General features: G+C 43.7%; 1 protein-coding gene across 6 annotated transcripts; it reads left to right on the forward strand.

Annotated features, from left to right (window-relative positions):
- The first annotated feature begins 474 nt into the window (after positions 1-474).
- Positions 475-27531, forward strand: etv1 (ETS variant transcription factor 1). 6 transcript variants are annotated; one of them, XM_061049834.1, is made up of 14 exons: positions 475-824; positions 1095-1190; positions 1343-1406; positions 1649-1739; positions 2073-2120; positions 6755-6808; positions 15100-15229; positions 17520-17708; positions 18975-19222; positions 22747-22815; positions 22913-22981; positions 23102-23271; positions 25170-25271; positions 26268-27531. In XM_061049834.1, exons 2-14 carry the CDS (start codon positions 1150-1152, stop codon positions 26487-26489), a joined length of 1497 nt encoding a protein of 498 aa, XP_060905817.1. In that variant the 5' UTR covers positions 475-824; positions 1095-1149; the 3' UTR covers positions 26490-27531. The 6 variants fall into 6 exon arrangements, with proteins under 6 accessions (XP_060905817.1, XP_060905816.1, XP_060905818.1 ...); XM_061049833.1 differs by having other exon boundaries at positions 476-824; positions 22744-22815; XM_061049835.1 differs by lacking the exon at positions 1343-1406 and having other exon boundaries at positions 478-824; positions 22744-22815.

Consider the following 27531-nt stretch of genomic DNA (forward strand, 5'->3'; position numbering starts at 1 on the left):
TTTCTATAAATTATTTTATTGAAAGTAAATACAAACAATGTGAGAAATATGACTTAATGCTGAGCTATTAGCAGACTGTTTGTACAGCTTTTTAAAAAAACTTTAATTGCACTAAACCAGCTTCAGGTAGGTACTGTCATGTTTTTGGCCATGTGTGTTAGTTAAGTTTTTTTTGGGGGGGGGCTGTCCTCAGATTTGCCTGGTGACCCTTGTTTTACTTCCAGGTCAGCGGGTCCTCGGCACTCCCAACAATGTATCCCTTACAGGAGCTGCTGGCTCTTCATCGGGTCCCTCTGGAGGCTCTAAAAAACACAGTTACCATGGACACAAACTTCACCGGGAGAGCAGTGTGTGTGTGTGTGTGTGTGTGTGTGTGTGTGTGTGTGTGTGTGTGTGTGTGTGTGTGTGTGTGTGTGCGCAGAGTGTGTGTACGGAAGGAGACGAAGACGGGGCAGGAGAGGGGAGGGGTGCAGGTGCAGTCTGCATGTGTGTGTTTCAACTTTAAAAAGCATGAAAACATAACGCTTAAGTTTTGCGCCAAAGTTGAAAAAGAAGAGCGCATTAAAACCTCCATCCTACCGTTGACTTCTGCGGCGCTCACCGCCTGCAGCCGTGCCTGATTGACTGCCAGCAATCTGATCCGGTGAAAGACATTGACAACCAATAGGAAGCGGAGTGCGGCTTGTTTCCATGGGAGGCCCCGGGAGGCGATGCCAAGCCGCTCGAAAGCGACACAGTGAGCGGGGAGAAGCGCAGGCAGCAGCCGGGACTGTGGAGATCCTGCAGCCGACTCTGTAGCCACTCTACACAGCGAGAATCGCTAGGTAACAGTTTTTTCATACTTTCTCTACATTAGAAGTTAAAACTGCGGGTTTAAAAAAACCAAAAAAAAAAAAAACCCGTCCAGCTCAGCGCGTGGCTCGTTTACGCACGACATTTACAGATTGTCAACTTAACTTTGCAGCATCGCCGGAGGTGTTGTCGGTAATTTCGGTCTCAAAAGAGTCGCACAAGGTTCCTGAAGTGTGTGTGAATGAATGAATGAAACTCCTCTTATTCATGCTCTGTTGTTTGAATACTCGCTCTGTTTGAAGGGTGACCGGACAGAAAGGAGACTCTGGGGACTTTGCAGAGAGCGGAGCAGGATGGATGGATTTCACGACCAGAGAGTGCCTTACTGTAACTCCAAAGTGAGTTATTCCTGACTAGAACAACTTGGAGGCAAATCAGACATCAGACGCAGATCTCTCACCTCATCTTTTATTGTTGTAAATGTCTGTTCTTCTCTCTTAACACTTTCTGATCTCGTCTCTCTCTCTCTCCCTCCCTGCTGGCTGCCAAGACTCATTCCTCCTCAGGGACCGTTTAAGTTTCATTTAATCATCAAAGATAAACAGCCAAACAAGGTGCCTACTGCTATACACAGTGATATTGGTTATGCACCATGTTACAGCTTGTTAATTATATCTGAAGCGCAGGGATCCTTTGCTCTTAGAAGCGTGTGAGGCATCAATGAGAGGCTCATTGAGGCTCTTTCAGTTGCACTTGAGCTGCAGCCAACAACAGAATCACTGCTCCAGCGAGAGAGAGAGAGAGAGAAAAAAATTGATTTCTGTGTCTCTCTTTTTTTTTTCTTTTTCTTTTTCAGAAGCTGCAAGAAAAGACAACGAGCTGCCAAAGGCAAGCACATGACAGAAAGAGAAAATTCATTAAGTCCGACCTGGCTCTGGACACCGAAGGTAGGCAGAGGGCAGAGGGAGAAGTTAATTTCACGGCTCCTAAACATTTAGCAAAATTCAATTGGTTTGTGGCCACCTGCGCTGCTAACTAGAGAATCTCAATTACAACACGGCGGCCTGTGATGATTCTCACAAGCCTCCGTCAGTGGTCAGACACACAAATTGACTTGTTATTAGCCGCTCTGAGCTCCAGCGGCTCTGACCGGGCATATCAGCCTGCTGTAATGAACTCAGCTGTTTTTTTCTGATGCTGCTCCTGGGCTTTGACTCTGTTTTTTAACTGCCTTGTTTCTCTGCTTCGTCCCCCCCCCCCACCCCACCCCTTTTTTCCAGAACTCTTCCAGGACCTCAGTCAGCTGCAGGAGACTTGGCTCGCAGAGGGTGAGTGTTTTAAATCTTGAGCAAAAAGAGAAAAAAGGAGGAGGAGAGATGGGTAAAAAAAAATGGTTGCAAGGGGGGGAGAAAAAAGCAGCCTGGAGTTACTTGCCTAGCGTCGCAGTCCAATTAAAAGCCTGTGTGGAAGAGGCACCTTGTGTGTCATGCATACATTAGAGACTGTGAGCGAGGGGTCTTGAGGGAGACCGAGGAGGCTCTACCCAGAGAGTGTCATCACAAATTACCAGGAGAAGGCTCTCCGACGCTCACTGTCTCTTCTGCTTTTGGCAGGAGCTAACACGCTGCACGCCAGCAGCAGCCGCCGCCACCTCCACCTCCACCAGAGCTCTGCTACCAGCTCTCTCTCTTTCTCTCTCTCTCTCTCTCTCTCTCTCTCCTCACTCACTCTCTCTCTCCCTTTGCTTCCTCTCAGCACACCTCTCTACCTTCTCCAGCTGTACCATCACCTTGTCTTCTTCAATTTCATGTCTTGGCGGCCCCCCCCCCCAAAAAAAGAGAATGGATCTATAATTTTTTTTTAAATCGCAGAACCTCCAAAACACCCTGAATCTGTATCCAACAGCAACTTTTTTTTTTCTTCTTCTTAAAAAAAAAAAAAATAGTTACCCATTTGGTTTCTTTTCAATTATTTTTTTTTTCCTCTGATGGCAAGACTTGCTCGTTGTGGTCTAACTGAGACGTGATGCTTCAGGATTTAAGCGCCAGTGTCCTCTTTCCAGCGTGTCTGCAGCACCGAAGTTTTGGTTAGTGGTGAACATTGCTTCCTCTTTGACTCTGACTCTGTTTTTATCTGCATGTGCATGTGTTACTCGGCTCCTGAGCGACACTTTTTAAATCAGTATCTGACTTTAAAAATAGAACTCGCTTTGAGTAATGCATGTGACCTTAAAGTTTAGAGTTAAAGTCTTTAGAGTTTTAGAGTGAGAAGTGGAATATCTTCAGAGTATTTGGAAGACGTTTTGGATTTGCTCTGGTGTTAAAAACAGAAATTCTTTAAAGTAAATCAGTGTGAGAGCTTGAAACAGCTCGGAAAGTTTGATTCAGGTTATATTTAATATATATATTTATGTGTTGTAAATCTGAAATAGAACAAATTCACAGTGTCATGTCTCCAAATGGACCAAAGTGCTGATGAAGAATTATATGTTTTAAAACGCTTTGCATCGATAGTAAGCGTCGACGTGCTCCTGCTGCGACATGTTGGGATGCATTCAGTGCAACAGGACAAAGAAAACTGAATTGTTTGATGGTTAAACTTTGCCTGAATACATTTACAATTATTTGAAAGTCTTTTTGACAAATTGTAGTGCTTTAGAAAAATCTCTCCGAGGTGAAAAAACGACTGCTGTGGTTACTTTTAGTCCTGTGATTCAAAACTGGAGGAGCTTAAAAAGATGAGAACTCACCGATTCAACTCCAGAAATGCAGAAATATCAACGTCTCAAATAATTTAAAAAACGCTTTTCAGTCTGATGAATATTTCAATTAAGATTTTTGTGTTTTTTGTTTTGTTCGTCTGTGACAGGCGGTGCGGCCGTCCAATGACAGCTCGCCCCCCTCGAAAAAATAACAGTAGAAAGAACCCGTGAGTGCTCTGGATGTGAAGCCATAATTCTTACCTCTAAACGAGACGTCTCAAGTGCGTACTTTAATATTTGGGATTGAGTCGTAAAAACATCACCTGGAAAAGTGTCTGGAGACGTTTTTTGGCTCACACAGGTGAACCTGAATCATTCATGGGCTCCATCTATTCTTTAACACATTTGAAAATGCTCGCAGTGCGAATCCAAAGCTTTTTAAAAAAAAATGAAACGTATGCTCAGAAACAGACACACACACACACGGGGAGGTGAGCCGCGGCTACATTATGAGATTGGCGCCGCGTGCACCGCAGGGCGTGTAAAAAAGAATAAGACACGATTTAAATATTTCAGTATCCAAAGTGAGAGAAGAAGAAGAAGAAGAAGACGGCTGATGAGAAGTATTACTGTTAAAGATTACAGTTCTGCCTGTCAGGGATCAGTGTGATGATGTGCGCTTCAAGATTGTAGATTTAATGAATGACTTCCTGTCCATTAAGATGAAAAGGAATACCTCCACCGTTTCTGAGATTTATTAGCTCAGGTAATTGGAACAAGAGGACGAATTATGAGAGGCAGACTGAATTTCCGTCTCGGAGAACGAGAAAGTCGAGGGGCGGGGGGGATGTTCATCTGCAAACGGACAAATTGTGACACCCAGAAACTCTCCACTCTGCTCTCCATTTCCATCTCCCATGATGCATTTCTGCCCCTTAATTTAGCTCCTGAAAAAGTCAGATTTCTGAGATTTTCACCTGTAACTACTCGCTTTTTTGTGCTTTTTATACACGTTATTGATATGTTCTAAATATCCTGGAGCTGACGACATCATTTAAGGTTGAAATTGCGGCATGCAGACGTTGAAATTAGTTTTTAAAAACTGTCCCACAGACTCTCAGAGTGTTGATCAGCCTCTCCTGCTCAGGCCTCGACTTACAACTTCTCCCTTTCCTTCCTCACTCCTTCTCTTCTACCTCCCATCTTTTTTTGTTTTGTTTCTTTTTTTTTTTTTTTTTTTTTTTGTGAATGGCGGCAGATTTCCAGCTCTGCCGTTCTCTGCAGGAGTTTGTATCAGGGATGAGCTGGCTCGTTCGCAGACAGAGGGCCAGTGACTCATCCATCTTGCTCTTACTTACTGTTTGGACACAAACGCACACTGCACCCTCTCTTCTTCTTTTTTTTCATCCATCTCTCCTCTCTTTGTCCCCGACAAGTTTTGTTTTCTGAAGTTTCTGCAAAATGGTTTCATGTTGTGATCATGAGATGAGAGTTCTGCTCCAGTTTTTTGTTGTATTTCTGTTGTGTGTGCAGCTTTAAAAGTCGTGGTTTTGACGGGTAAAAATGGGGAAAATATGATTCTTTAAACCTGTTTTTTTAGTCAATATATTAATTTAATTTCCATGCTAATGCTTCTGAAGAAAGCATGAAAGATATCGAGTAAAACACAAAGATCTTAACCGTTAATTAAAGGCGCTTTAATACAAAATGATATTTCAAAGTGCTGCATACGACGGCTTTAACCGGGGCGTAATCTGATGAGAATTAATTTCTCTCTCTTTGTTTGCTGCACTCTTCACCCGCTTGACATTGTTTGAAAATACGCAGCACTTCCTCGTCTTCATGTGCTGATTGTTTACTCGCCTCAATTCACACCTCCTGCGAGAGAACGAGAAAAAAAAAAAAAAAAAAAAGAACCCAACCAACCTCCCTCATCTGATCCAAAGTGACAAAAGTGGAAAAATCTGTGATTTCTGTGACGATCTCCAGCGTGTCGGGACATGTTACTGATTCTGTGATAATGAGGATCCACCTCGTCGTGCGTATAAATAGACGTGCTAATGACACATTTAAATCTTTCGCCTGAGAGTCGAACTAGAGGGACGTGGAGGGCCGCCGCCGAGAGTAAATATGTGTGATATTAATATGTACATGCCCTAATAGGAGTAGGCTTCATTATTTGAGCATTAACCTGAGTGCAGGGGCGTTGGAGGCGCAGGTGAGGACGGTGAAGCTTTGGAACAGACCCGGCTCGGTGGGTACAGGTGGATTCAGCGGTAGGGAAGAAGCCAATTAGATGCAGGTAACAATGGGAGTTTGGCTGCTGGCACAGAGATAGAGAGAGAGAGAGGGAGAGTCAATGGACGGGGCGACCTCAGGAAGTGGAGTTAGGAGGAAGGCTGAAATCCTCCGTCCCTCACGAGGCTGGGGCGAGCCGGAAAACACGGGGCGGCGTGCAACTTCTTCAGGAAATCATATAAATGGTGTTCTGCAGAACATGTCAGGGTCTAATTTTGTATATTTTGTTGCATTTTCTGGATGCTTACAGTATTTTTTTTAAATACTAAGTCATAGGCGTGTGATTTTAAGAAAAAAAAAAGGGATCAAATTTGCTCCTTTTTAGAATTATTTTAAAAACCAGCGCCTGGATTTTTTTCATTTTAGCTTAAAGTGGGTGGGATTGTCGCACTAGAATGAAAAAAAATGCATTAAGGTCCTGGGGTTTTAAAAAAAAGTTCAATTTTAACAAAATATTTTTGTCTCCTGCAGCTGCAATAAGAGACTGAAGCTCCAGAGCAGCTTTCAAACACGCCTCATGGTGCGCTTGACTTATTGCACAAAAAACAAACATTTTATTGATGATATTTTTAAAGAGATCCTCCTCGTTTTTTTTATTTTTATAAATTGGGTTCAATTAAATATTTCTCATGGGTTGAAACATTTAACAAAAGACAAGAATGAAGCGGTAACGGGAACATTTTCACCCTTCCATAAATGCACATTTTAAAAACAGCATCAGACAGCAAGTCCTCCTCAACCTGTTTTTTTTCTTGTAGAACATTTTTTTTTTTTCCCCCCGCCGTGTTCTTTAACAGACAAGCGGAGGCAAACAATGGCGGGATAGGCCGGGATTAGATCCCCGGAGACTGTTTGCCAGAGGAGTGTACGGGACTGCTGGGAGCGCTGATCAATGCTGCGTGTCCATCAACATCACAAACAATCACTCCCTTTCTTCTTCTTCTTCTCTGTTTGTGTCTGCAGCTCAAGTTCCCGACAATGACGAGCAGTTCGTTCCAGACTTCCAGACTGAAAACTGTAAGTACGAGAGCACGCCGCTCTTTTGACTTTGTCTGTGTGTGTGTGTGTGTGTGTGTGTGTGTGTGTGTGTGTGTGAGTGTGAGTGTGTGTTTTCATGATGTTAATACTCCTGTTTGGGTCTGTGTCAACATCTGTGGTGTGTGTGTGTGTGTGTGGGTCTTTAAGTAGCCTCACCTTTGCTCGCGCTGGTGCTCTCTGGAGAGCTGCAGCAGTCTTGCAGGTCTTCAGACAGGTGCACGGGTCGGGGGGTCTCTCTCTCTCTCTTTCTCTCTCTCTCTCTTTCTCTCTCTTTCTTTTCTCTCTCTCTCTCTCTCTCCCTCTCTCTCTCCCTCTCTCTCTCTTTTCTCTCTCTCTCTCTCTCTCTCTCCCTCTCTCTCTTTTCTCTCTCTCTCTCTCTCTCTCTCCCTCTCTCTCTCTTTTCTCTCTCTCTCTCTCTCTCTCTTCCCCTCGTTCCCCCTGCTCCTCTCACCACCTCTGAGATATTATTGCGCCGTGATTTATTTGCATAAACATCAAAATATTGTGGCAGTTTTTTTTTCAGGGTGTTAAAGTGATATTTTTATATCCTGCTAGGCCAAACTGCTGTCAAATGATGGCTGTTTTGATTTTTCTTTTTTTTAAATAAAATCTTTTTTTAAAAAAGCTCCCAGACGACCTCACCTTGAGGCTTTTTTTTTGTGCAAAACCACCCATCGTGGTTAGATTTTCTAAATACGGCGGGGTAATAGTAGTAAATACCAGATTTATCTCGTCTCAGCTGACGGCTCGTTGGCCTTCTGCTTCACTCCCCCGATCTTCAGTGGGGATTTATGCAGCACAAAGAAGCATCATGTGTCTCTTTTTTTTAACTGTAAGCGAATACAGCTAGTGTCTAAGAATACATTTTAAGAGTTTGATAAGCGAGCAGGCGCTCCTCTCTCAGCTATAAGGGACGATGCAGTGCGTCGTATTTCACCTGGTTGGTGCACGCTGGTTGCACACGGTGACTGGTGACTTGGCACGCTCCACTTCTGGAGGAAGTAGTTGCCAAGGTGGGGACAGAAATGGAGTGAGTGGAGCTCAGTGGGAACCTGAGCGAGCACATGTCTTTCAGAGGAGCCAAAACGCCCATAAAAAAAAAAAAAAAACTGTGAGAAAAGGCACAAAACAAAGTCTTCCCTGCGTCCTTTAACGCCCTTTAGCCCGCGAGGAAAAGTCGGACAAAATGCACAAGTTAGAAGAAAAAGGTCGCGAGGATATCTGCATCGTCGGCTGCTTTCTCATTTTTTTTTTAGTAATTTAAAAAATTGCAGCTTTTACAGAAAGTATGTGGTTCATATTTTTGAAAAAGTAGATCGGACATTGAGCTCCATCTTAGACCTTTTAACCCCGTGTGAGCCAAATCCCAATTTTTTTACACCTTAAAAAGTGAAACCAGAGGACCTGAGGCAGACAATAACAGTGTTTAATATCTCACTAACTATTTGTAGGAGTCTTTTGTTGTTTGTGTTTTTGAAGGAGGGGGGCGTATTCTTGTAAAATATGTTTTTAATTTTTAGAGCCAGATTTTTCAGCTACCCTTCCACCGTTGGGTAAATAATAGCTGTAAGGGTGCAGGAACATGTTTTCCCTGTCGGTGTATTTCCATTCTTCAGTAGAACAACCCCTCGGTGTGAATTAGTTCCCTTCTTAAATTCCAAGATGGAGGCGCGTGGCGGTGTGCAGCAGAGAACCAGAGGTCACAGAGACTGTCCCGTTGTCCTTCAGAGGTAGCCGGGGTGGGTGGCCGCGGTGGCAGGAGACTGCTGACCATCTGAATTGTCCTGTTGGCAAAGCGGCAGCAGACTGGAGAGGCGCTGACAGATGGCGGGAGGGGTGAGGGCACCGTGGTTGGGCGCTCGAGCAGGCATCCCAGCCGGCAGCTCTCCCATATGGGTTTCACCGAGCCGAGAGGTGGAGGGGAGGGGGGAGGGGGGGTGAAACAGAGAGGGTGAAGGATGGAAAGAGGTGTAGCTGGAAGTCGAGGAGGAAGAGATGAGTCTGAGTGAAGAACGTCGGAGAGGAAGTCAAAGTTAAACTGTTAAAAGCTGTTTTATCTTCAGGGACGAGCCGGGCAGAGAAATTAACGCGCCTCGTTAACAGGAAGTCGAGTGAGAAGAACAACCATCAACAATCAGAGCGTCAGTGATTCAGGTTCAAATCCACTAAACGTCATCATCGTCTTCCCTTTTAAGCTGTTTTTTTTGTGGCCAATCTTGAAAATTGAAGCGAAATATCTTTTGAGATGTTTTTGATTTTCAGACTCGTCTTTGAACGAGAGCGCTCGTCTCTCCTTTGTCTGATCTCACCGGAAGATAAAGAAGGCGTTCACTAATTTTTGTTTTTTAAACTAAAATAACTTTATTGATAAAAACAGATGTCTTCAAAGTGATCTGACGGGCAGATCAAAGGATGAACGCAGGAAAATAAAATATGAAACATCTTTAGCTCGACTGAACGAGAGAGTCGTCTGCAAAATTCATATTTTAGATGGACAAGAATAAATTCAAATGAAGGATTAAAGTAGAAACAAAAAGGTCTGAAAACGGTCGTTATGGTAAGATAAGTTGACTTGTATCGATATCGCCCATTCGGTGTAAATTTGGTTTTTACAAGACCTAAAAAAAAACAAAAAACGAAAAAGTAGCTTTAAAAAAAGGGAAAAACATCTTTAGAGTAATTAAATATAAGAAGAAAGAAACCGCAGTGATAGAAATATACAGGATCTACAGCTCTGGTTAACGTGTGTCGCTGATCATCTTATGTCTGCTGCAGTCGTCTGTTTTAAATAAATAAATAAGTCAAAGCATTACGATTGAAGAAGTGGAAACAAGAATAAAAGCAGAAATTGAAAACCATAGAAGAAGAAAAAAGATCAAATAACAACTGCAGCCTTTTTTCAAAAGTCTAGAATAATGGAGCCGCCATGTGAGTGTAAATCTGAAGTAAACTTAAAGGTAAACTCCGGCACATCGTCTACCCTAACTTCAACTTTCAAACATTTTTATGCAACGTTTCTGCCTGATGAAGATCTCGTACCTTTAAGTTAGGATGGACACATCGCTCTCCTACGCTCCCGTCTTATGAAACACATGTGCAAAGGTTTTTTTTTCTAAACTTAACTAAATAACTTTAAAAATCACACATACTGAGTCGTCTGGCTTGTTTTAAATTGTATCTGCATAACTTTTTTAAAATAGTAAACAGAGTTTACTCCTTTTTCTTTTTTTTTAAAATTGTAAACGGATGCAGAATCTGCTGAAAATTCTGAAAACTGTCGTCTGTCGCATTAGCCTTCTTGTTGCTAGCTGATTGCTACGTTTAAAAAAAAGTGGTGTGGCAGCAATAATAGATTTTTTTCTAGAAAATATATGAAATGAGTTAAAAAAAATCGAATTATTTAGGAAAACTTTATCTGATAAATATCAAATAAAACGTTGAATTAAAATGCAAGCTTTCAAAATAAAAGTGCTAATTTAACCCAGAAATCTTTGTCTTAATATCCGCCATGTTTAACTCCGATCTTTACACGAGTTGATTCTTGCATCAGGAGATTTAAACCTGAAGAATCTCGTCTTTAGAGTCTTTTTATTATTTTTAAAAGCTCACATATTTGCTTAAGTTGATCGTTAGCGGGAGAATTAGAGGTGGAAAGAGAAAGAAAAATCTAAAGACATGGAGGAGAAAATGTTTTTTCTGGTCGTGCCCTCAGATTTATCACCTCTCGGGAAGCTGTGACAGTTTCCCTCAATGTCGACTTCGCACTCTCCATCCATGCAGCACCGAAGCAGCATGTGAGCGGCCTCGGAGCGAAAGTGTCCTCGGGCTGAAGGAGGAGAAGGAGAATTTCTCTTTGTCTCAAACTCCGCCACAGATGCTTACCATTAGCATAACTTAGCAGGGAAGGAGAGGAGTAGAGGAGGTGTAAAATGAGGCCACACGTTACCGGCAGATCGCAGCCTCCATCATTTAACAGCAAAGGCGAGCACCTACAGTAGGTGAAAATGGAATGGAAAAGGTTTGACGCCGCTGCCAAAAGACCTGTATTTTTTTATGAATGGACCGGAGAAATATCTGCCAAACGTAGGCTCTCGGTTCTGCCAAAACACACGATTGGTACCTGAGAAAACAACGACGCTCGGGGGCCAAGAGATCTTTGATGATGTACCTCGAGGATTGGCAGAAACATGGCAGTAACATAATAAATAATTACAGCGACAATTTGTCGGAAAAATGTTCAGAAGACAGGTAAATGTTTCCTTTCATGCTCAAACAAAGAACCTTATTTAGCACGTATGACACCTGAGAAAATCTGACATGAGGGGCCAAGAGATCTTTGATGATGTCACACAGGGATGGCAGGAAGTCAGCGGTGAAATAATAATTGGAGAAATATTTTGGGGGGCATTTTGCCTTTATTAGAGAGGACAGCTGAAGAGAGACAGGAAACGTTGGGAGGAGAGAGAGAGCGAGGGAGGACATGCAACAGAGGGCCGAGGTCGGATTCAAACCCACAGCCGCTGAAGCAAAGACTACAGCCTCTGTACATGGGCCGTTGGACATAACCTCTGGGCTATCCTGGCAACCCCTAGAGCAACGTTTTTTTTGCAGGAAAATGTGGTTAGGTAAATCTTCCCTTTCATACACGACTCTCTGAAAAAAGTCAGAAGTCCTCTGTGCTGAAAGGATTTGTAGAAAATTTCTAGAACAAACATTGAAAATTTTGAGTGACTTTTGTAGAAAATGTTAAAGCATAATTTCTCCACCTTTCCTTGTGCACCTGACTTCTTAAAAATAAACAAAAATTGTATTAAATATTTTATCTGAGAAAACCGAACTTCAGGGCTGAGTGTACGTGGGAGGTGAATTTAAGAACTCGCTGCAGGATTGCAGAAACAAAATATCTAAATTAAATCAAATTTTTTGTTGCAAAATATAAAATTATTCAGTAAATATTTTTCTCGTATTCATGACTCAACTGAACCAAACAATGAATAAGATTTGTGACAAATTTAACATGTGAAAACGTAAAGTTTGGCGGTCGAGACTTCTTTGATAATGTTCCCAAATATTTCAGATGAATTAAAATACTTTGAAGCCGTTTTTTTGTTAGAATATTAAAAATGAAAAAAAAAAAACGACAAGCACACCCCTCAGTTAGTGCTGGATCCAAAAAAAAAAACACGAGTAGGTAAAGAAAAACAAACAAGGAGCTCCTGTTTGAAGGATTTATTGATGCACGCTCTTCCTCAGACAAAAACTATGAATGATGATGTCGCTGAAACAAACAGATTTATTTTTTATTGAGTAAATACCAAAGAGCAAAACAAATAGCAGAATATTTGATTTATTGGTGCAGAAAAAAAAAACACGAAGAAGAAAACATTTGCATTCAAAATAGAGCCAGTAATTGTTCTAAGTGCCTCTTCCTTTAAATACCCCTCCCCTCCTCCCCCGCCCCCCTCCCCCCCATCTCGGTTAATCAATACGTAGATAATGAGAGCAATCAAGCGGTGATGGGCATGACATTCTGGACTAAAAAGGAAGTCTCTGTTTTAGTCAGAGGCAATGCCCTCGCTATTGATTTGTGTACCTTGGCACCCCACCGACCAAATCCATTGTGACATTTCCATTTCTAATTCTGCTGCTGCACGCGCGAGGCCACATTGTTAGTCGTTTAGACGCGTTTTACAGCCGTTACTCCGACGTGTTGAAGAGAACTGTAATAACCAGGACTGTTGTATTGATTCAGAAACACGAGGCGAGCTGCTCTCTCTTCTTGAGGTGAACTCTCGAGCTTTGTTGTAGGAAAACAAACCGACTCTGATTGTGATCTGGACGAGCAGAAAATGAAGGTTTTGTTTTGACTCCGTAAGCTCTTAACGAGGCGCTGCCATGCCGCCGTCGTCAAAGGTCTCCCCTCAGGAAGTGTCTCTTTTGACCTCCGATCGATGACCCGGAAAGGTCAGGCCCCCAGCGAGGGCTGCGAACAACCCCTGAGCTTTGTCACGGCGGGCCCGTGTGGCCCGTCCCCCCCGGGGGGGCTCTGCTGTGCGTCAGATGGGGTGTTGGCAGATCGACCCCTGCTCGTACGGCAGCTGTCAGTCAGCCGTGAGAAAAACTCCCCCCGAAACATCCTCCTCCTCTCTCCAGCAGCCCCTCGCTGCCTCAGAGACCCTCCTGAGGAAGAAGAATCCCCCCTGACCCCTGAGATCCTGAGATCAGGCTTCTCTGGTTGTTGAATGTCTAAATGTTTGCACTAAAGCTCGACCAGGAGTTGAAGGATTTCCTTCCTCCATTCATGATTTTCTTATTTTCATTTTTTTTCTTCTGAATGCAGATTCAGATTCCTGTCTTCAGTATTTATCAAGAACTGCTTTAATCCCAGAGTGATCGAATACACACTTCTTTATCTACAGACGCTGTTCTCTTTTGTGTTTTCAATTTCTGAACCTTCAGTTTTAAATTCAGGATTGGGAACATTTAAAATGCGAAAAAGAGATCTTTTAAAAAAAATCTTTTTAGCCCCTTCAAAGCAGCAGGTCCTTGTGGCAGCTATATTATTTATGACTGTTGTGTTGTCTACTGTTTTAATGAAGAGATAACAGGTTGATTTTTCGGGGGGGCAGGGGGCTTATAAATGATGGTATCAGAAGGTTCATTAACTGGTGGATTTGATGATACCTGACGCTCTATTTGGGACGGTATCCGAGGCATTTCCTAATCGATATCAGTAAAGTAAAACTCTATTTTTAAATCAGTCAAAGTCCGTCGTTCAGCCTGAAACTTCATTCAGACATCATCTCTGTGTTGCATGACTGGCCTCTCTCTCTCATTTGAAAGAAGGATGTGGGACGGCCTCACCGCTGCTCTGTGTGCCGTCCGCGCGGCCAGACGGCGATGGTAGCTGCAACCCGAGCCCGACTTCATTCTGACTGACTTTTTGTCTCCGTCAGAGGAGCGGCCGATTGGATTAGCGTTGATCATGACTGGAGATGATGGGATGTTAATCAGGACTGATCAGGCACTTAACAGCCTCTCAGATGCACCGGGCTCGCTGTGGGCCCGTAGGTTAGAGAGCGCCATAGCCCGCCCCGCTCGCCCCCTTCAGATCAATGAGCCCCTTGTTGTTGTCGTCTGGACGTATTGACAGCCAGCTGAAAGCAGACAGAGACTTCATGAAGGGGCATCGCCGCACACACAGTTTTAGGTTTGTCATATTTCACTAACAGAGTCGCTGTCAGGAGCAAAGACAAGCAAACGAGACGTGAAGCGAGCGTCTTTGACAGTGTCTTAATAATTCAGCGCCGTGTTCACGTTCAAACTGCTACACGTTTTGTTCTCTGCAACTCTTGACGATGAACGTGCAGCGAAGAGTTAAAGACCGACCTGAAGAAGGTGCAAGCCGATTCGTTGTATTTTAAATGTTTTCTGTCCCCTGATTTTCAGACCCTCCTGAGTGTCTCTGGACCTGGATCATTTATACCCATGTCTTAAGTTTGCACCGTCAGTCGTGGGCGAGCGAGAGAGAGGGGAACAACATGCAGGATAAGAGCCACAGGCAGACCGGGCTCTACACCAAAATGACTTAGATCAAAGGGGGTGCAGCTACAGTGACCGGCAACAATAGCGTTGATGTTATGGGATCGCGGCGCCCCACATGTAGTCCGCAGTGAACGGACAGGTCACGTCATGCACATGTCGTGACCATCAGATCATGTGGATGTGATGAACACGATCTAAGTCACTGATGTCATTTGAAAGCCTGAATTTTTTATTGTTTTTACTTTTTTCATTTTTGGCATCCATTTAATTGAGGGTGCAGAAATTTAAAATGAGGGTGCAATGCACTGGCCACAGGTCGGATTCAAACCGGGGTCGCCTGCCTGTAGGACTACAGCCGCCTCATATGGAGCGCCTGGACAAACCACTACGCTACCAGTGCTCCCGGAGAGAAAGTTTCTAAATAGTGAATGGATCAAATGGATGATTTATGAGTGAAACGCTGACAGACTTCAACATCCTGAATCTGTAGACTCACTTCTTTGATCGTAGACTCCTTTAAACATGGCGGCTTTATTCCGGTGTTATTTATATTTTATTTCATTTTTGTTTTTCTTTACCCGCCTACAGTAACTTGCTATAAAAAATATTTTTAAAAAAGTTTACGTGCATTAAACTTTCTTGTATGTTCAAACAGAAATCACTTTTACTCTCTGACTGTTTGGAGGTATAATCAGCACTTCTTCTCTCTTTCTTTCTGCATGTAGTGGCTTTCCACGGACTGCAGCTGAAGATCAAGCGGGAGCTGCACAGCCCGTGTTCAGAGCTGAGCTCCAACTGCAGTCAGGAGCGTTCCTTCAAGCTCCAGTATGGAGAGAAGTGTCCGTACAACGTCAGGTAGGAGGCGCCGGACACCCGCACAAAAACCTGCACACATGACTCACAAAAACAAAAGAAAAAAACACAAGACAACAGTTTCAACTGTAGGGCTGTCACAATGCATGAATTATAAACTTCGATATCTGTTTTATCACCATGGCAACACTGAAAACAAACCATCCCTCGCACTTTTCTTGCACACTTTATTAGAAAACAATCAACAAACGTTTCGGCCACTCGTTCTTTTTTTTCTTTTCAACGTGACACTCTGATGTCCTGCGATCCCGCTTCACGAGACAGCTGGATGTGCGACCACCTCCTTTAAAACATTGTTTCCACGGCAACAAAAATAGGGGTCTATAGATACCGAGTATTGGATGATTTTTTTAATAAATACCTCGGCAACGTTTTTGGATTTGTGCAATATAGACAAGAGTGCAGGAGTTGGATGGATCCATTCGTCTTCTACGCACCTTCTTCTGCAATAAATGTCTGTTTTTTTTTTTTTTTAAATCTTCTGCACTTTTCGATTAAAACAAAAGAGACTGTATCGTTTTCAAACACGGGATCGGAAAGTGTTGTAGCATCCAAATTTTTTACAACATTTCTACTGCGTGTTGTTTCTTTATTCTGCAGCAGAAAAAAAAAACACTTAAATACGTCTATGATGAATCCTGTCCGATTATTCATCTTTGTTTGGCTACATTTCCTCGTTTCGTCTCTGTGAGTAAGAGCAACTGTAATGACCTGAAGTCTCCCTGAGGATAAATAAAGTGTTTCCTTAATATCCAGAATAAAGGAAATTGCTGGAGCTCGCTACCTGATCACCTGAAGCTCACTGTGAACTTCAACACTTTTAAGAGAGACACAGAATCCTGGTTAATTCAGAGACAGATGTGTACTCATGTTAAAAATGTTTGTAGCTCTATCACAGCTGAATGCGTGTTTTACGGTAATCTACTGTACCCAGATTATTTTTTATTCACACAAAAGCTCTTCTAGGGACGAGTGTTGCAAATTAGCCCCCGCCATAAACACTCTTGATACTCGCATTGGACAGCTGTTTTCAGATTGTATTTGTATATTGTATCTGTCCCTACCTCACAATATGTCCGTAGAAATATGAATAAAATAAGGAATGTAAATAGGAGATAAAGCTAAGTAGGAGTGTGAGATATGTTGCAGGACATGCTGCCCTCTCAGAGCACCGGTTGATGAATCCGCTCCTGTTTTTTTGTTTGTTTGTTTTTAAGCCACTTGCATGTAAATCTAATGACCTTGTACGCAGAGAGAGCCATCTTGAAACGGTTCCATGTGAGGTGAATCATGTGTGTGATTCACTTCCTAACGAGGAGGTGACTCAGGCTCATATAGGAGACAGAAATACGCTCCTTTATGTGTCCGTTAGAAACAAGTCAGCATGCGTCTGAGCTGATATTTGATTTAATGGTTGCACTGTGGAGAGTATGATAGAAGCCCCATTTAAAGAAACATGTTTTTAACATGTTTTCAAAAAAAGGAACACTTTCGTTATATTGAACCTTGAAGAAATTAGTTTAAATCTGAGTTTTTTTTTATTTGAATCCGCTTTCCTCCAACATGGCGCTCTCTGGTTAAATAAGTAAAGTGTTATCAAGTTAAATAGGAAAAGAAAACAGGACTAGAAACTGTATTTTTTTTTTTTTTTTGTCCCATTTCAGTTTCAGATCCATATTTACTGTTTTTGTTCGGTTGCTATGGATACAAATTGACCTGAATGTTACCAACGACATAACCTGATTCACAACACAAAACATAAATCTAATCCCAACCAAGCGGCCAAACCTCCAGGGTTTAAAAGTGAAGCCGATGCGTTAGTGTAAAATCCTGCAGTTCATCGAGTGTCCACTAGAGGCCGGGCTGTATAAGCACAGGAAGTCACATACACACCCATTCTAAAAAGACAGTTTTAACAGCAGAGATTAACATGTTTACAGCCTGGTTAAAAAAAAAATCAAATATGTCTGATTAGCTCATGTCTCGATCGACACACATGGACGGGGGATGACTTTTTGATAAGGCATCCATTTTGATTTTATGAACGATACTTGTTATCTATAGTTAGCTGACATGATTGACAGGTGGGCACCATGTAACGGTTCATCAGGAGGCTTAAAACCTGCCTGTCGTTAGGTTGACTGAAAGTTAGACTGAGACAGCATTTCCAACATGGCGGCTGCTGCCGCCGATGAGCCTATATCAAGTATTTGACATATTTTGGAGGTTTAAAATGCTTCAGTCATATTTAACTCTCTTCTGATTCCTACAGTGCCTACGAGCAGAAGCAGCCTGCAGCAATGAAGCCCTCCAGCCCAGTGACGCCCCCCTGTAGCACCCCTGTGTCCCCGCTCCATCATGCCTCCCCCACGGCGGCCCCGACTCCCAAGCCAGACAGGACCTACGCCCACATACCGCCCTCGCAGCCGCTCGCTGACAACACCTACTCTATGGACCACAGGTAGAGCAATGAATAAACATTGAAAGAGTGATACATAACTAATCATTTAAATTAAAAGAAATGTGGCATTTATGGCCACTTGTCTGCTTTATGTATCACAAGTTTAAAATTCTACCTGAGCTATCATAGGTAGAATTGTTATAGATTTATTCTTGGGACTTTTGCCTTTATTTGAGAGGACAGTGGATAGAGCAGGAAACTGGAGAGAGAGAGAGAGTGAGGAATGACATGCAGGAAAGGAACCACAGGTTGGACTTGAACCCAGGCTGCCTTCTTGAAGGAAAACAGCCTTTGTAAATTTGGGCTCAAGCTAACCGCTAGGCCATCTATGCCCCTTAATTTTTACATTTTAAGCTGGTGGTGCACAGAGAATATCATGTCAGTTTTAAAAGTGTTGGAGCTTTCCGTCTAAGGGTACAAAGTGTTCACCCAACCAGTTATTTAGAGAGTTTTAAAGTGTTACGAGGTGGATTTTTTTTTTTTGTCTTTTTACCTTTGAATAGAGCCAGGCGAGGCAGTTTTAATGCTAAGCTAATCTAAGCGTCTCACGGCTTAAGATTTAAGGAAAAGATTCAAGATTGAAGAGCCAGTATTTTCATTTATTTTGGAATTAAACCCAACATAAGGTGATATTAAAGTTTAAAGTTTTCGCTGAATGAACAGCAGCTGTGTTTCTTCCACTGTCACTCAACCTCGCCTGAATTTTTCCACATTTGTCAATTAATTGAACATTTTAGGTTTCTGATGGTCCTGTCGAATTTCCTCAAATTGGTTATTTCTTTGAGTATGAGAGTTCAATCCTGACCTCTTCGATTTGTACAGAATCGAGCTAACTGAATATGTTGATTGACACAAACATTTCTATATCTTAGCTAAACTGAAAAAAAAACAACTTTAGTTTCAGCTTTTAATTGTCATTTGTTTCTGCTTTTCTTTGTCCTATGTTGAAGTTAAGGGGATATTTAAGGGTTTTGAAGCAATATGAAGATGTAAGGAGAGTTAGACAAACATTTTCCGATCATTAATGGTTCAAAAGAATCTATAATAAGGTGCATTGATGTTTTCTTTCACCTCTTAAAGTCTTCAATCCATCTTAAAATAAATCCTGCATCAGGGATTTTGAGTTTAAATCATTTTGTGACTTAATTCAAAGAATTTGTGTCGACGTTGAACGACTTCTGCCACGCAAACTTCACTCCTCCTGCAAACTGGGTCAAAGAAAGTCTCTGTCACTGCCTGACAAAGATTCTCTGCGATCGTCCTCAGGTTTCGCCGCCAGCTCTCCGAGCCGTGCCACTCGTTCCCCTCCCCGCCGACGATGGCTCGGGACGGCCGGCCCATCTATCACCGGCAGATGTCTGAGCCCAACATCCCCTTCCCTCCTCAAGGCTTCAAGCAGGAGTACCCCGACCCCCTGTTCGAGCACCCGGCCATGATGGGGGCGCCTCTACCCCACGCGTACCCCCCCACCATGATGATCAAACAGGAGCCGAGAGACTTCACCTACGACTCAGGTGAGCAAAGCTGCTGTGTGTCTCTAACCTCTGTGGGAAGTGAAAGAGCTTCTGCGATCATTTCAGGAATGGGAGAAGACATGAGAGAAGGTGGGGGGAGGAGTGGGGGGGGGGGACTGTTTATTGAGTTTGCCCATTATTAGAGCAGGGGATCTGGTTGGGCCGGGTGTCTGCGCCCGGTCGCCATTTCCTGTGGCGCTCTAATAGAAAAGAGTGGGTGGGAGGGGGAGAGGGGGGGGGGGGGGGATATGCCTGGTCACAATCCAAAAAAAATCCGCCCTCCCACGCCTGTCCTCTCCCTTTACTTAGAGAGCAGAGAGAGAGAGAGAGAGAGCTAATCATCAGCCCGCGGCCTCAGTGGCGCCCGAGGCTACATCACGACATGAATGAACATACAGCGGACCACCGGTTCATTCACAAGGCGGACAGAGAGGACCCAGGAGAGTCTGTGTGAGCAGTCAGGGAGAAAACAAGTCTCAGAGGGAATCTGTTGTGTTAGATTTTCTTTTTTTTTTTTTTTTTTTTTAAACCAGCAACTCAGTTAGGAGTCTGTGTTCCTCTCAGAGACTCAAAGAAACCATGATGTTTGGTGTTTGTTGTCACTTTCCAGTCGCTGGATTGTTTCACCATATAGATGATTCACAGTTTCAGGAACATGTGCTGTCACGCTAATGAATAACACCAGAATGTTTCAGGGTAAAAGATTGAGACAAACCTGCAGTCTCTGTCGCCGTCAGGTTGTAGCTCATTAGGATGGGACACTTTCGAGCTCGATTAGGCCGTTTAATTCAGCTACTGTCTGCGTCCCGGTACACAAGCACTGAGGGAGAACCGATTTGATATTTGGCATATGCCGCCTTCCTTCTAGCTCCTTTTGGACCTTCTTCTGGTTGACCTTTAACGTCACATACCAAAAGAATCTGCAAACAAATTAGTGAGTGACAGACCGGTCGAATGGTCAAACATCCGCTCTAGCCCTCCTCATGTTGATATCCTTTTTTTTAAAGATATATTTGGGGGATTTTTGTGCCTTTAATGTAGAGATAGGAGATTGGATAGAGTCGGAAATCAGGGAGAGAGAGAGTGGGGAACGACACGCGGGAAAGGAGTCACAGGTCGGATTCAAACCTGGGCCACCCGCTTGGAAGACCATAGCCTCCATATGGGGCACACGCACTAACCACTGTGCCACCAGCGCCTCGTCATGCTGATATCTTTAACTTGTTTTTCCTCACCGCTTTCCTCTACGTGTTTATGCCGTTCGACTTTGAGGCTGAAGCATGGCGTGGGAACTGGCCGAGCATGTTCAAAGACGATGAGGCTCCGGCTCACTGTCTCGCTTTATGCTGACAAAGGTATAGAATAGATGGTGGAGCATGCTCTGGACATATAGGCAGGTTTGTGGAGAAAACCCTGAAACGGAGCCAGTGGGGCAGGGCGTGCGCTGTACAGTACAGGACAGTCCAGTACAGGAAAGTCCAGTTCAGTCCAGTCCAGTCCAGTTCAGTACAGTACAATACAGGAAAGTCCAGTTTAGTCCAGTCCAGTCCAGTCCAGTTCAGTACAGGAAAGTCCAGTCCAGTACAGTACAGTCGAGTACAGTCCAGTTCAGTCCAGTCCAGTCCAGTTCAGTACAGTACAATACAGGAAAGTCCAGTTTAGTCCAGTCCAGTCCAGTTCAGTACAGGAAAGTCCAGTCCAGTCTAGTCCAGTCCAGTCCAGTTCTGTCCAGTCCAGTCCAGTCCAGTTGAGTACAGTACAGTACAGTACAGTACAGTACAGTACAGTCCAGGAAAGTCGAGTACAGTTCAGTCCAGTCCAGTACAGTCCAGTACAGTCCAGTCCAGTTCAGTACAGTACAGGAAAGTCTAGTACAGCACAGTACAGTACAGTCCAGTCCAGTTCAGTACAGTACAGTACAGTCTATTACAGTCCAGAACAGTCCAGTGTATGCTGATGGAGCATCAGGGCGTATTTATCATCGGTGCAGCTCGTTGACTGGAGCAGGCCTGTTGGGAAGGATGGGAGGGGAGCTGGTAATTTCATTAGCAGCAATTTCCTCCACAAGGCCATTACTTTGATGAAGTTCAGAGAAATGTTTATGGGCCTAGATGAAGGGCTTCAGTCTGTTTATTGAACATTCACTTTGTAACCTGTTTTTTTTATTTTTTTTATGCCTGTGTTGTGGGCGGTTCTGACATGTGCACTTAATGGTCGAGTCAATGTGACCTGCTGTAACGACAAGCTCATGTACAGAAGACGTTCTTAGGGAATGATGTGATTGGGCCTGCAGTTCAATGTCTTAAATCAGCGATAAGTACAACAAATGTTTAAGGTGTTGATAAAAACATTTCAACATGTTTATTAAATAATACAGAATGGTGTCTACGTCAACAAATGAAATGAAAGAGATGCATCCCCAATATAATGTTTACATTTCCTGAAAGTTTAGCTTCGTTTACTGAGTTAGCATGCTAATGTTTTCAACGGCAAAGATTCTCCTCGTTGAGTGACACATTCAACAGAAAAGGGCACGATGAAATTGTTTGAGGAAAAAAAAACGGACTTACACATTTACAGGACTAAATCAGAAAAGCGATAAGAGGTGCCGCTTTGGCCACAGGGGGCGCCAAATCAACACAAACAAAAAACTTCCTCATTGGAGCTTTACGTTTTTTTTTTTATTTGTGTTTTGGTGTTTTGAGTTTCAGTCATATTTACTGATGGAGGTTTGGCAATATAGACATCAAAACCATCCTCGTAATTTGATCACTAAACCCATAAATCCATCCATTATCTTCCGCTTAACCGGGGCCTGGTCGCGGTGGCAGCAGGCTAAGCAAGTTGCCGCAGACGTCCCTCTCCCCAGCAACGTTGTCCAGTTCCCCCTGGGGGGATCCCGAGGCGTTCCCAGTCCAGAAGGGATACATAATCCCTCCAGTGAGCTCTAAACCCCGCCCACTTAAAACCAAGAAGAAGAGTTAAGATGCAAAATATGGCAATTCCTCTGTTTCACAACGATGATCTGAGTTTAGCGTCTTCATGTAGGATCCAACTACGCAGACAGAAACAGGTTAGGAACATTTTCTGGGACTTGAAACTAGCTGTGAGCTAACGTGCTAGAGATAATGTCCAGTGGAAGAGTCAAAGAAACCAACACCTTCAGGTCCGTGTAGTTCTGATATGAACGAGAGAGTAAAATCTTAATCTTGAGCCGCACATTGTAAAAAAAAACATTACATCATGTGAGCTTGTGCTTCCACATGAGCCTCCATGTTTTAGTAGTAAATCTTCCTGTGAGTGGAGACGCTCAGAGCGAGTATTAGCAGTGTGGTACCGTGAGCTCGCCCTGTGGCTGAGAGCCATCGCGCGGCCGACCCCCCTGAGGGCTTGTTCTTTAATCAGAGCCAGTGGTGCATTGAGTGAACAAGCTTTTGACTGCTCTCAGATAACTCACAGTGTTCTTAATGCTGCCTTCGGGCCCTTTAACACCCACTCTCCCTTTCTTGCCTGGCTTTCAGCAGAAGTGCCTAGCTGCCATTCTGTCTACTTACGGCAAGACGGCTATCTGGCTCACACCAACAGGACTGAAGGTACCGACGACGATCCCACTGAATGTTGTGGTGATGCACGTTTGGATTTAAGAGGGATGTTATATCAAACGCTCCTTTTTTTATTTTTGTTTTGCAGGTTGTATGTTTGACAAAGTGGTGAGGCATTTCTATGATGACACCTGCGTCGTGCCTGAGAAGGTCGAAGGTGAGTCCTCCCGTCCTGTGCCTGTTTGGATTCTAACTCCTGCGCAGAAAAACGTCTCCCTGTGCAGTCGTGTTGCAGCTCCATGCAGTAACGGTGGCTTTAAAAAAAATTGTCCCGTAGGCGACATCAAGCAGGAGACGGGTCTGTACCGCGAGGGTCCGTCGTACCAGCGCAGAGGCTCGCTGCAGCTCTGGCAGTTCCTGGTGGCTCTGCTGGACGATCCGTCCAACTCGCACTTCATCGCCTGGACCGGCCGCGGCATGGAGTTCAAACTCATCGAGCCGGAGGAGGTGAGACTCTCGCTGCAACACAAGCCTCAAATTTAAAAATGACTTATCGAGCAGACCAATCAGCAGGCCGCCGGCGCCCCAGTGTGCAAAGACCTTTTCTTCCATTTTTGATGGATTCATTCCTCTCCTCTGAGCCTTCTTATGAAACAGATGTAGTCTTATTAACGTTTCTGTCCTTTTTTTCGATATCGTTGATCATTAAGATAGCAGAGACTGTGTCGTTTTAAAACACGTGGGATCAAAATGAATCGAAGTACTGATGATTTTGACGACCTTGGACGCAGCTGGGTAACAGTCATATCTGTGCCTCGTGGAGATGTTTCTCAGTGTGTTAAAAAAAAATAGGAAAAAAATGTAAAAATGATTCTTACAGGTTTAAAAATATCAAATTTAAAGGGTCATTTGAAGAGGTGTGATTTTGGTTATCTGTCCTTGAAGTGGCTCAATCAGGTCTACAATATTTGAAATATTTATTTTCCACTAAACCACATCCATCCCGCTGACCCTTCAGGCTGTCCTCTGCTAAATATTCCACAGGACGTATTCCTGAAAATAAAAACATGTCGACGGTTGAGCCTTTTGAAATGGAAACAGAGGCCGGGTCTGTGTGCTTGCCCCCATCACACACACACACACACACACACACACACACACACACACACACACACACACACACAGCGAGGCTCAGTCACTGTTGCTCTCTCTTTCGGGGGTGGAGCGGGGGGAGGATGCAGGGTGCAGGCAGGGGGGCTTGGAGATAGAGGGGTACCTGGCAGTGGTCCACGCAGCCCAGCAGAGCGTAGAGGCCCGGGCCAGCTGCAGCTAACAGGGGGGCCCATTCATGCCATCAAGTGACCAAACGTTCCCGCTTTGGGATGCCGCGGATATATACGTTAGCTAGCTGCTCTACGGGCCGTGCGTAGAGCCACACCAGTGTAGACATCTTCTGTATCTGCACATTTTCAGGATTATTTTTATGTTTTTGTTACCTGCTGAAAGACGGCAGATGTCGTTTAACATCCTTGCTAACTCTAAAATGTTTGTGCCAAAAGGGCAAAAAAATAAAAAGCACGGTTGAATTCAAACAGCAAGTAAAGTTCTCTCAGATTTAGACAGGACACACTTTCAAAATAAAAGCCCAACAATTTGTATTCTTAAATGCGGTATGTATTTAAACATGCGATTAAAAATGTGATTAAATGTGATAAACTTTATATTTATCGTCCACAAATTCTTATTTCGGATAGCTCATGCTACATATGCTGCAGTGCACAGATGATCGTAAATATGTCGCAGCTCTGTTTGTCATGGAATGACATCATTTCTTCAGTATTGTTTTCTGCATCATTTTATCATTAGCAAAAAATTCAAGCTGATATATATCTGTAATATATTAGTCATGATATCGGCGCACTAATATATCGGTCTATTTTGTTGTCTCCATTGTGAGTTTTAGTAAAGAGGGTTTTTTAGAAAAACTGATGAGTGAACAAAAGGAGGGAAGAGAAAGAGAGGAGAGGCGATAAGCCGAGTAAAAGCCGCGCAGGAGAATCTGAGGAGAGCTCCGTGGGGCTGTGGGTTGTCACTGCGAGGCCGGGTGGTGGGTGGTCTGGTAGACAGGTGCTGTAACATCTGCTGCCTCCTCCGCTGGGTGTGTGACAAGCTCCTAATGAACACATCCCTGGTCAGGTCTGCCCGGGCTGGACGCACTCTAATTACTGTTATTAGCAAAATATGGATTAATAAGTTTGTTTAACATTTCAGCGACCGCGGCGGTGTTGTCAGGGTGTCAGGCCGTGCGTGCGTGCGTGCGTGCGTGTTTGTGTCTGCTCTTTGACTTCCTGCTCTTTGTTTCTCTTCACTGACTGACTCTGTTTGTTTATCTGTGTGATACAAAGGTGGCTCGTCGGTGGGGGATACAGAAGAACCGACCAGCGATGAATTATGACAAGCTCAGCCGATCTCTGCGCTACTACTACGAGAAGGGAATCATGCAAAAGGTATAAAAAAAAACAATCTTTGAGGACATATTATACTGAAATAAAACACTTAATAAGATGCTTAAACAATGTTAGCATTCCCTTAATTTAGCTTTTCTATTAAGCACAAAATAATCAAAGTCAAAGTCAACTTTATTGTCAATTTCAAAATATGCCAGACATACAGTGGAATCGAAATTGCGTTTGTCTAAATCACCATTTAGAGACGACATTTTCAGCAGGTGTCCCCAATAATTGCCTGATTGATTCCACCTGAGCGAGTGCATGGGGCCTCTGCTCACTACACCTCCTATTTGAAGCTTGTAAAAAGGGGGGAGAGCAACAGATAAAGAAAGAGCGAGGCTTTCAAATGCTCCTGAGAGCGCGGCACTTTGTGTGTAACGGTGAACGTTTATCAAACTCCAACTTTAAAATGTCACCAAAAAGATTATCAAGGAATCTGAAGGTAGTTCTTTGTCTTCTGAGGAGGTCCCGGTATAGAGCTCAACAGTGAGCGCTTTTGGTGGCTCTGGTTCTGGAAGTAAATTTTCACATTCAAAATCCTCCATTGACATTTCAGAAAATCTGTGTATCTATATTTTCAATCAAGCCAAACAGCTTCATGAACAATTGTGACTATTAAACATTTGAACTGGTGCAAAAAAAAAAGGATTAGAAATCCGAGTACACACTGAAGTCGGAAGAACGACTTTACAACTCGGAAACTGTGACCATCCGAGGAGCACCTGAATGCAGCAATATAAACGACCTTCTTTCTCTATTTATATGATCTAATCAGGCCTAAAATTCTCCCCTGTGTTGACAGCTGTAGTCAACATAGTTTTGTTTATGGAGATATAATGACGTTACCATGGTGATCTGAAGACTCGCAGCTCCCACTGCTCTGAATCATGCATCAATCGAGTTCTGCAAAGTTAGAAGTATCTGCAAACTGAAACCCCTTGATTCATGTTTTTCTCGCCTCTGTCCACTCCGTCCCCTCGTCTCTCCGTGCAGGTCGCCGGCGAGAGATACGTCTACAAGTTCGTGTGCGACCCCGAGGCCTTGTTCTCAATGGCGTTCCCCGACAATCAGCGGCCGGTGCTGAAGACGGACATGGAGCGGCAGATCAACGAGGAGGACACGGTGCCGCTGTCGCACTTTGACGAAAACATGGCCTACGTGCAGGAGGGGCCGTACTGCCAGCCGCACCCCTACAGCGAGGGCTATGTTTATTAACGACAGCCCCACACACACCTCCTCCCTCCTCCTCTGTACACCTGAGACTGTCATGTCCTCTAACTCACCGTCGCTCCGGGAATAAGACACACACACCCACACACACACACATGCAGCGGAGCTCCCCCTCTCCCTCTGTCTCTCTCACATGAACACGTTTCTTTTCCTTTGCTCTTGTCTGTCTGACGTTGAAGCGGCACAGCAGGATGGAGAGTGCACTTTATGGACAGGACCGGCTCGGTGTTAGCCTGCCCCGGGGTCAGCAAAGCTACGTGGTTGGCTTTTTACAGTTGTTTGTGTTTGCACATTAATGTGGGAATCCTTCTGTTTTTTTTTTTTATTATTATTATTCTGATGATTTTGAGCATGTAGCGCCCTGCTGAGACAGGACTCACCTACCTGGACTTCCTGCAAAAGAAACCGTCTCATCTGCTGGAAGGATGATCCTTTTTGTCCTTTAGCCATCCCGTACTTTGATGCTCATTTAAAGTGCATACTGGCAGCGTATTGTATCTATACTTTTACGGTGAAGTGACTTGATTATAGACTTGAAAATGTGATAATAAAAGACATTTAGCCGCCTCGCCACTGAGTCTGAGCACAGCACCGCTCGTCTGTCCAATCAGAACTGTAGACCTCATCATGTAGGTGTTTTCTGCTGGATGGATCCATCGACCCGACGGCTGAGAAATCCTCGTGAAACTCCAGGGTGCGAGGATGACCTCGAATGGAAATCACTTCCTCCGGCTCACATGTGAACGGCGTCTGTTTAGGATAATCAATAAAGCTCCAGGCCTCTGTAAAATAACTCTTACGGTAATTCACTGTAAACAGACGTTTCCTTTTAGTTTTCTGAAAGACATGAAAGCAGCAGTCATTATTTATCTACCAGGTGTTCAGATGTCTGATGAATAACAGGTTGAGAGTGTTTGTACAGGGAAGTTGGAAAACAGCAGTTAACAGGATATTATTTGCATCCCTAAATACAGGAAAAAAAAGTGATTTTATTGGCTGAAACAATAAAAAGTGAAGGAAAAATCAA

Source organism: Labrus mixtus, chromosome 11, assembly GCF_963584025.1.
Source record: "Labrus mixtus chromosome 11, fLabMix1.1, whole genome shotgun sequence".
NCBI lineage: Eukaryota > Metazoa > Chordata > Actinopteri > Labriformes > Labridae > Labrus > Labrus mixtus.

Excerpts from the sequence above, each read along its gene's own strand:
- etv1 (XM_061049833.1), top strand. The coding sequence starts at position 1,150 with ATGGATTTCACGACCAGAGAGTGCCTTACTGTAACTCCAAA. Across the intron at positions 1,191-1,342 it reads TGCCTTACTGTAACTCCAAA|ACTCATTCCTCCTCAGGGAC; the intron begins GTGAGTTATTCC and ends CTGGCTGCCAAG. Across the intron at positions 23,272-25,169 it reads AACTCATCGAGCCGGAGGAG|GTGGCTCGTCGGTGGGGGAT; the intron begins GTGAGACTCTCG and ends TGTGATACAAAG.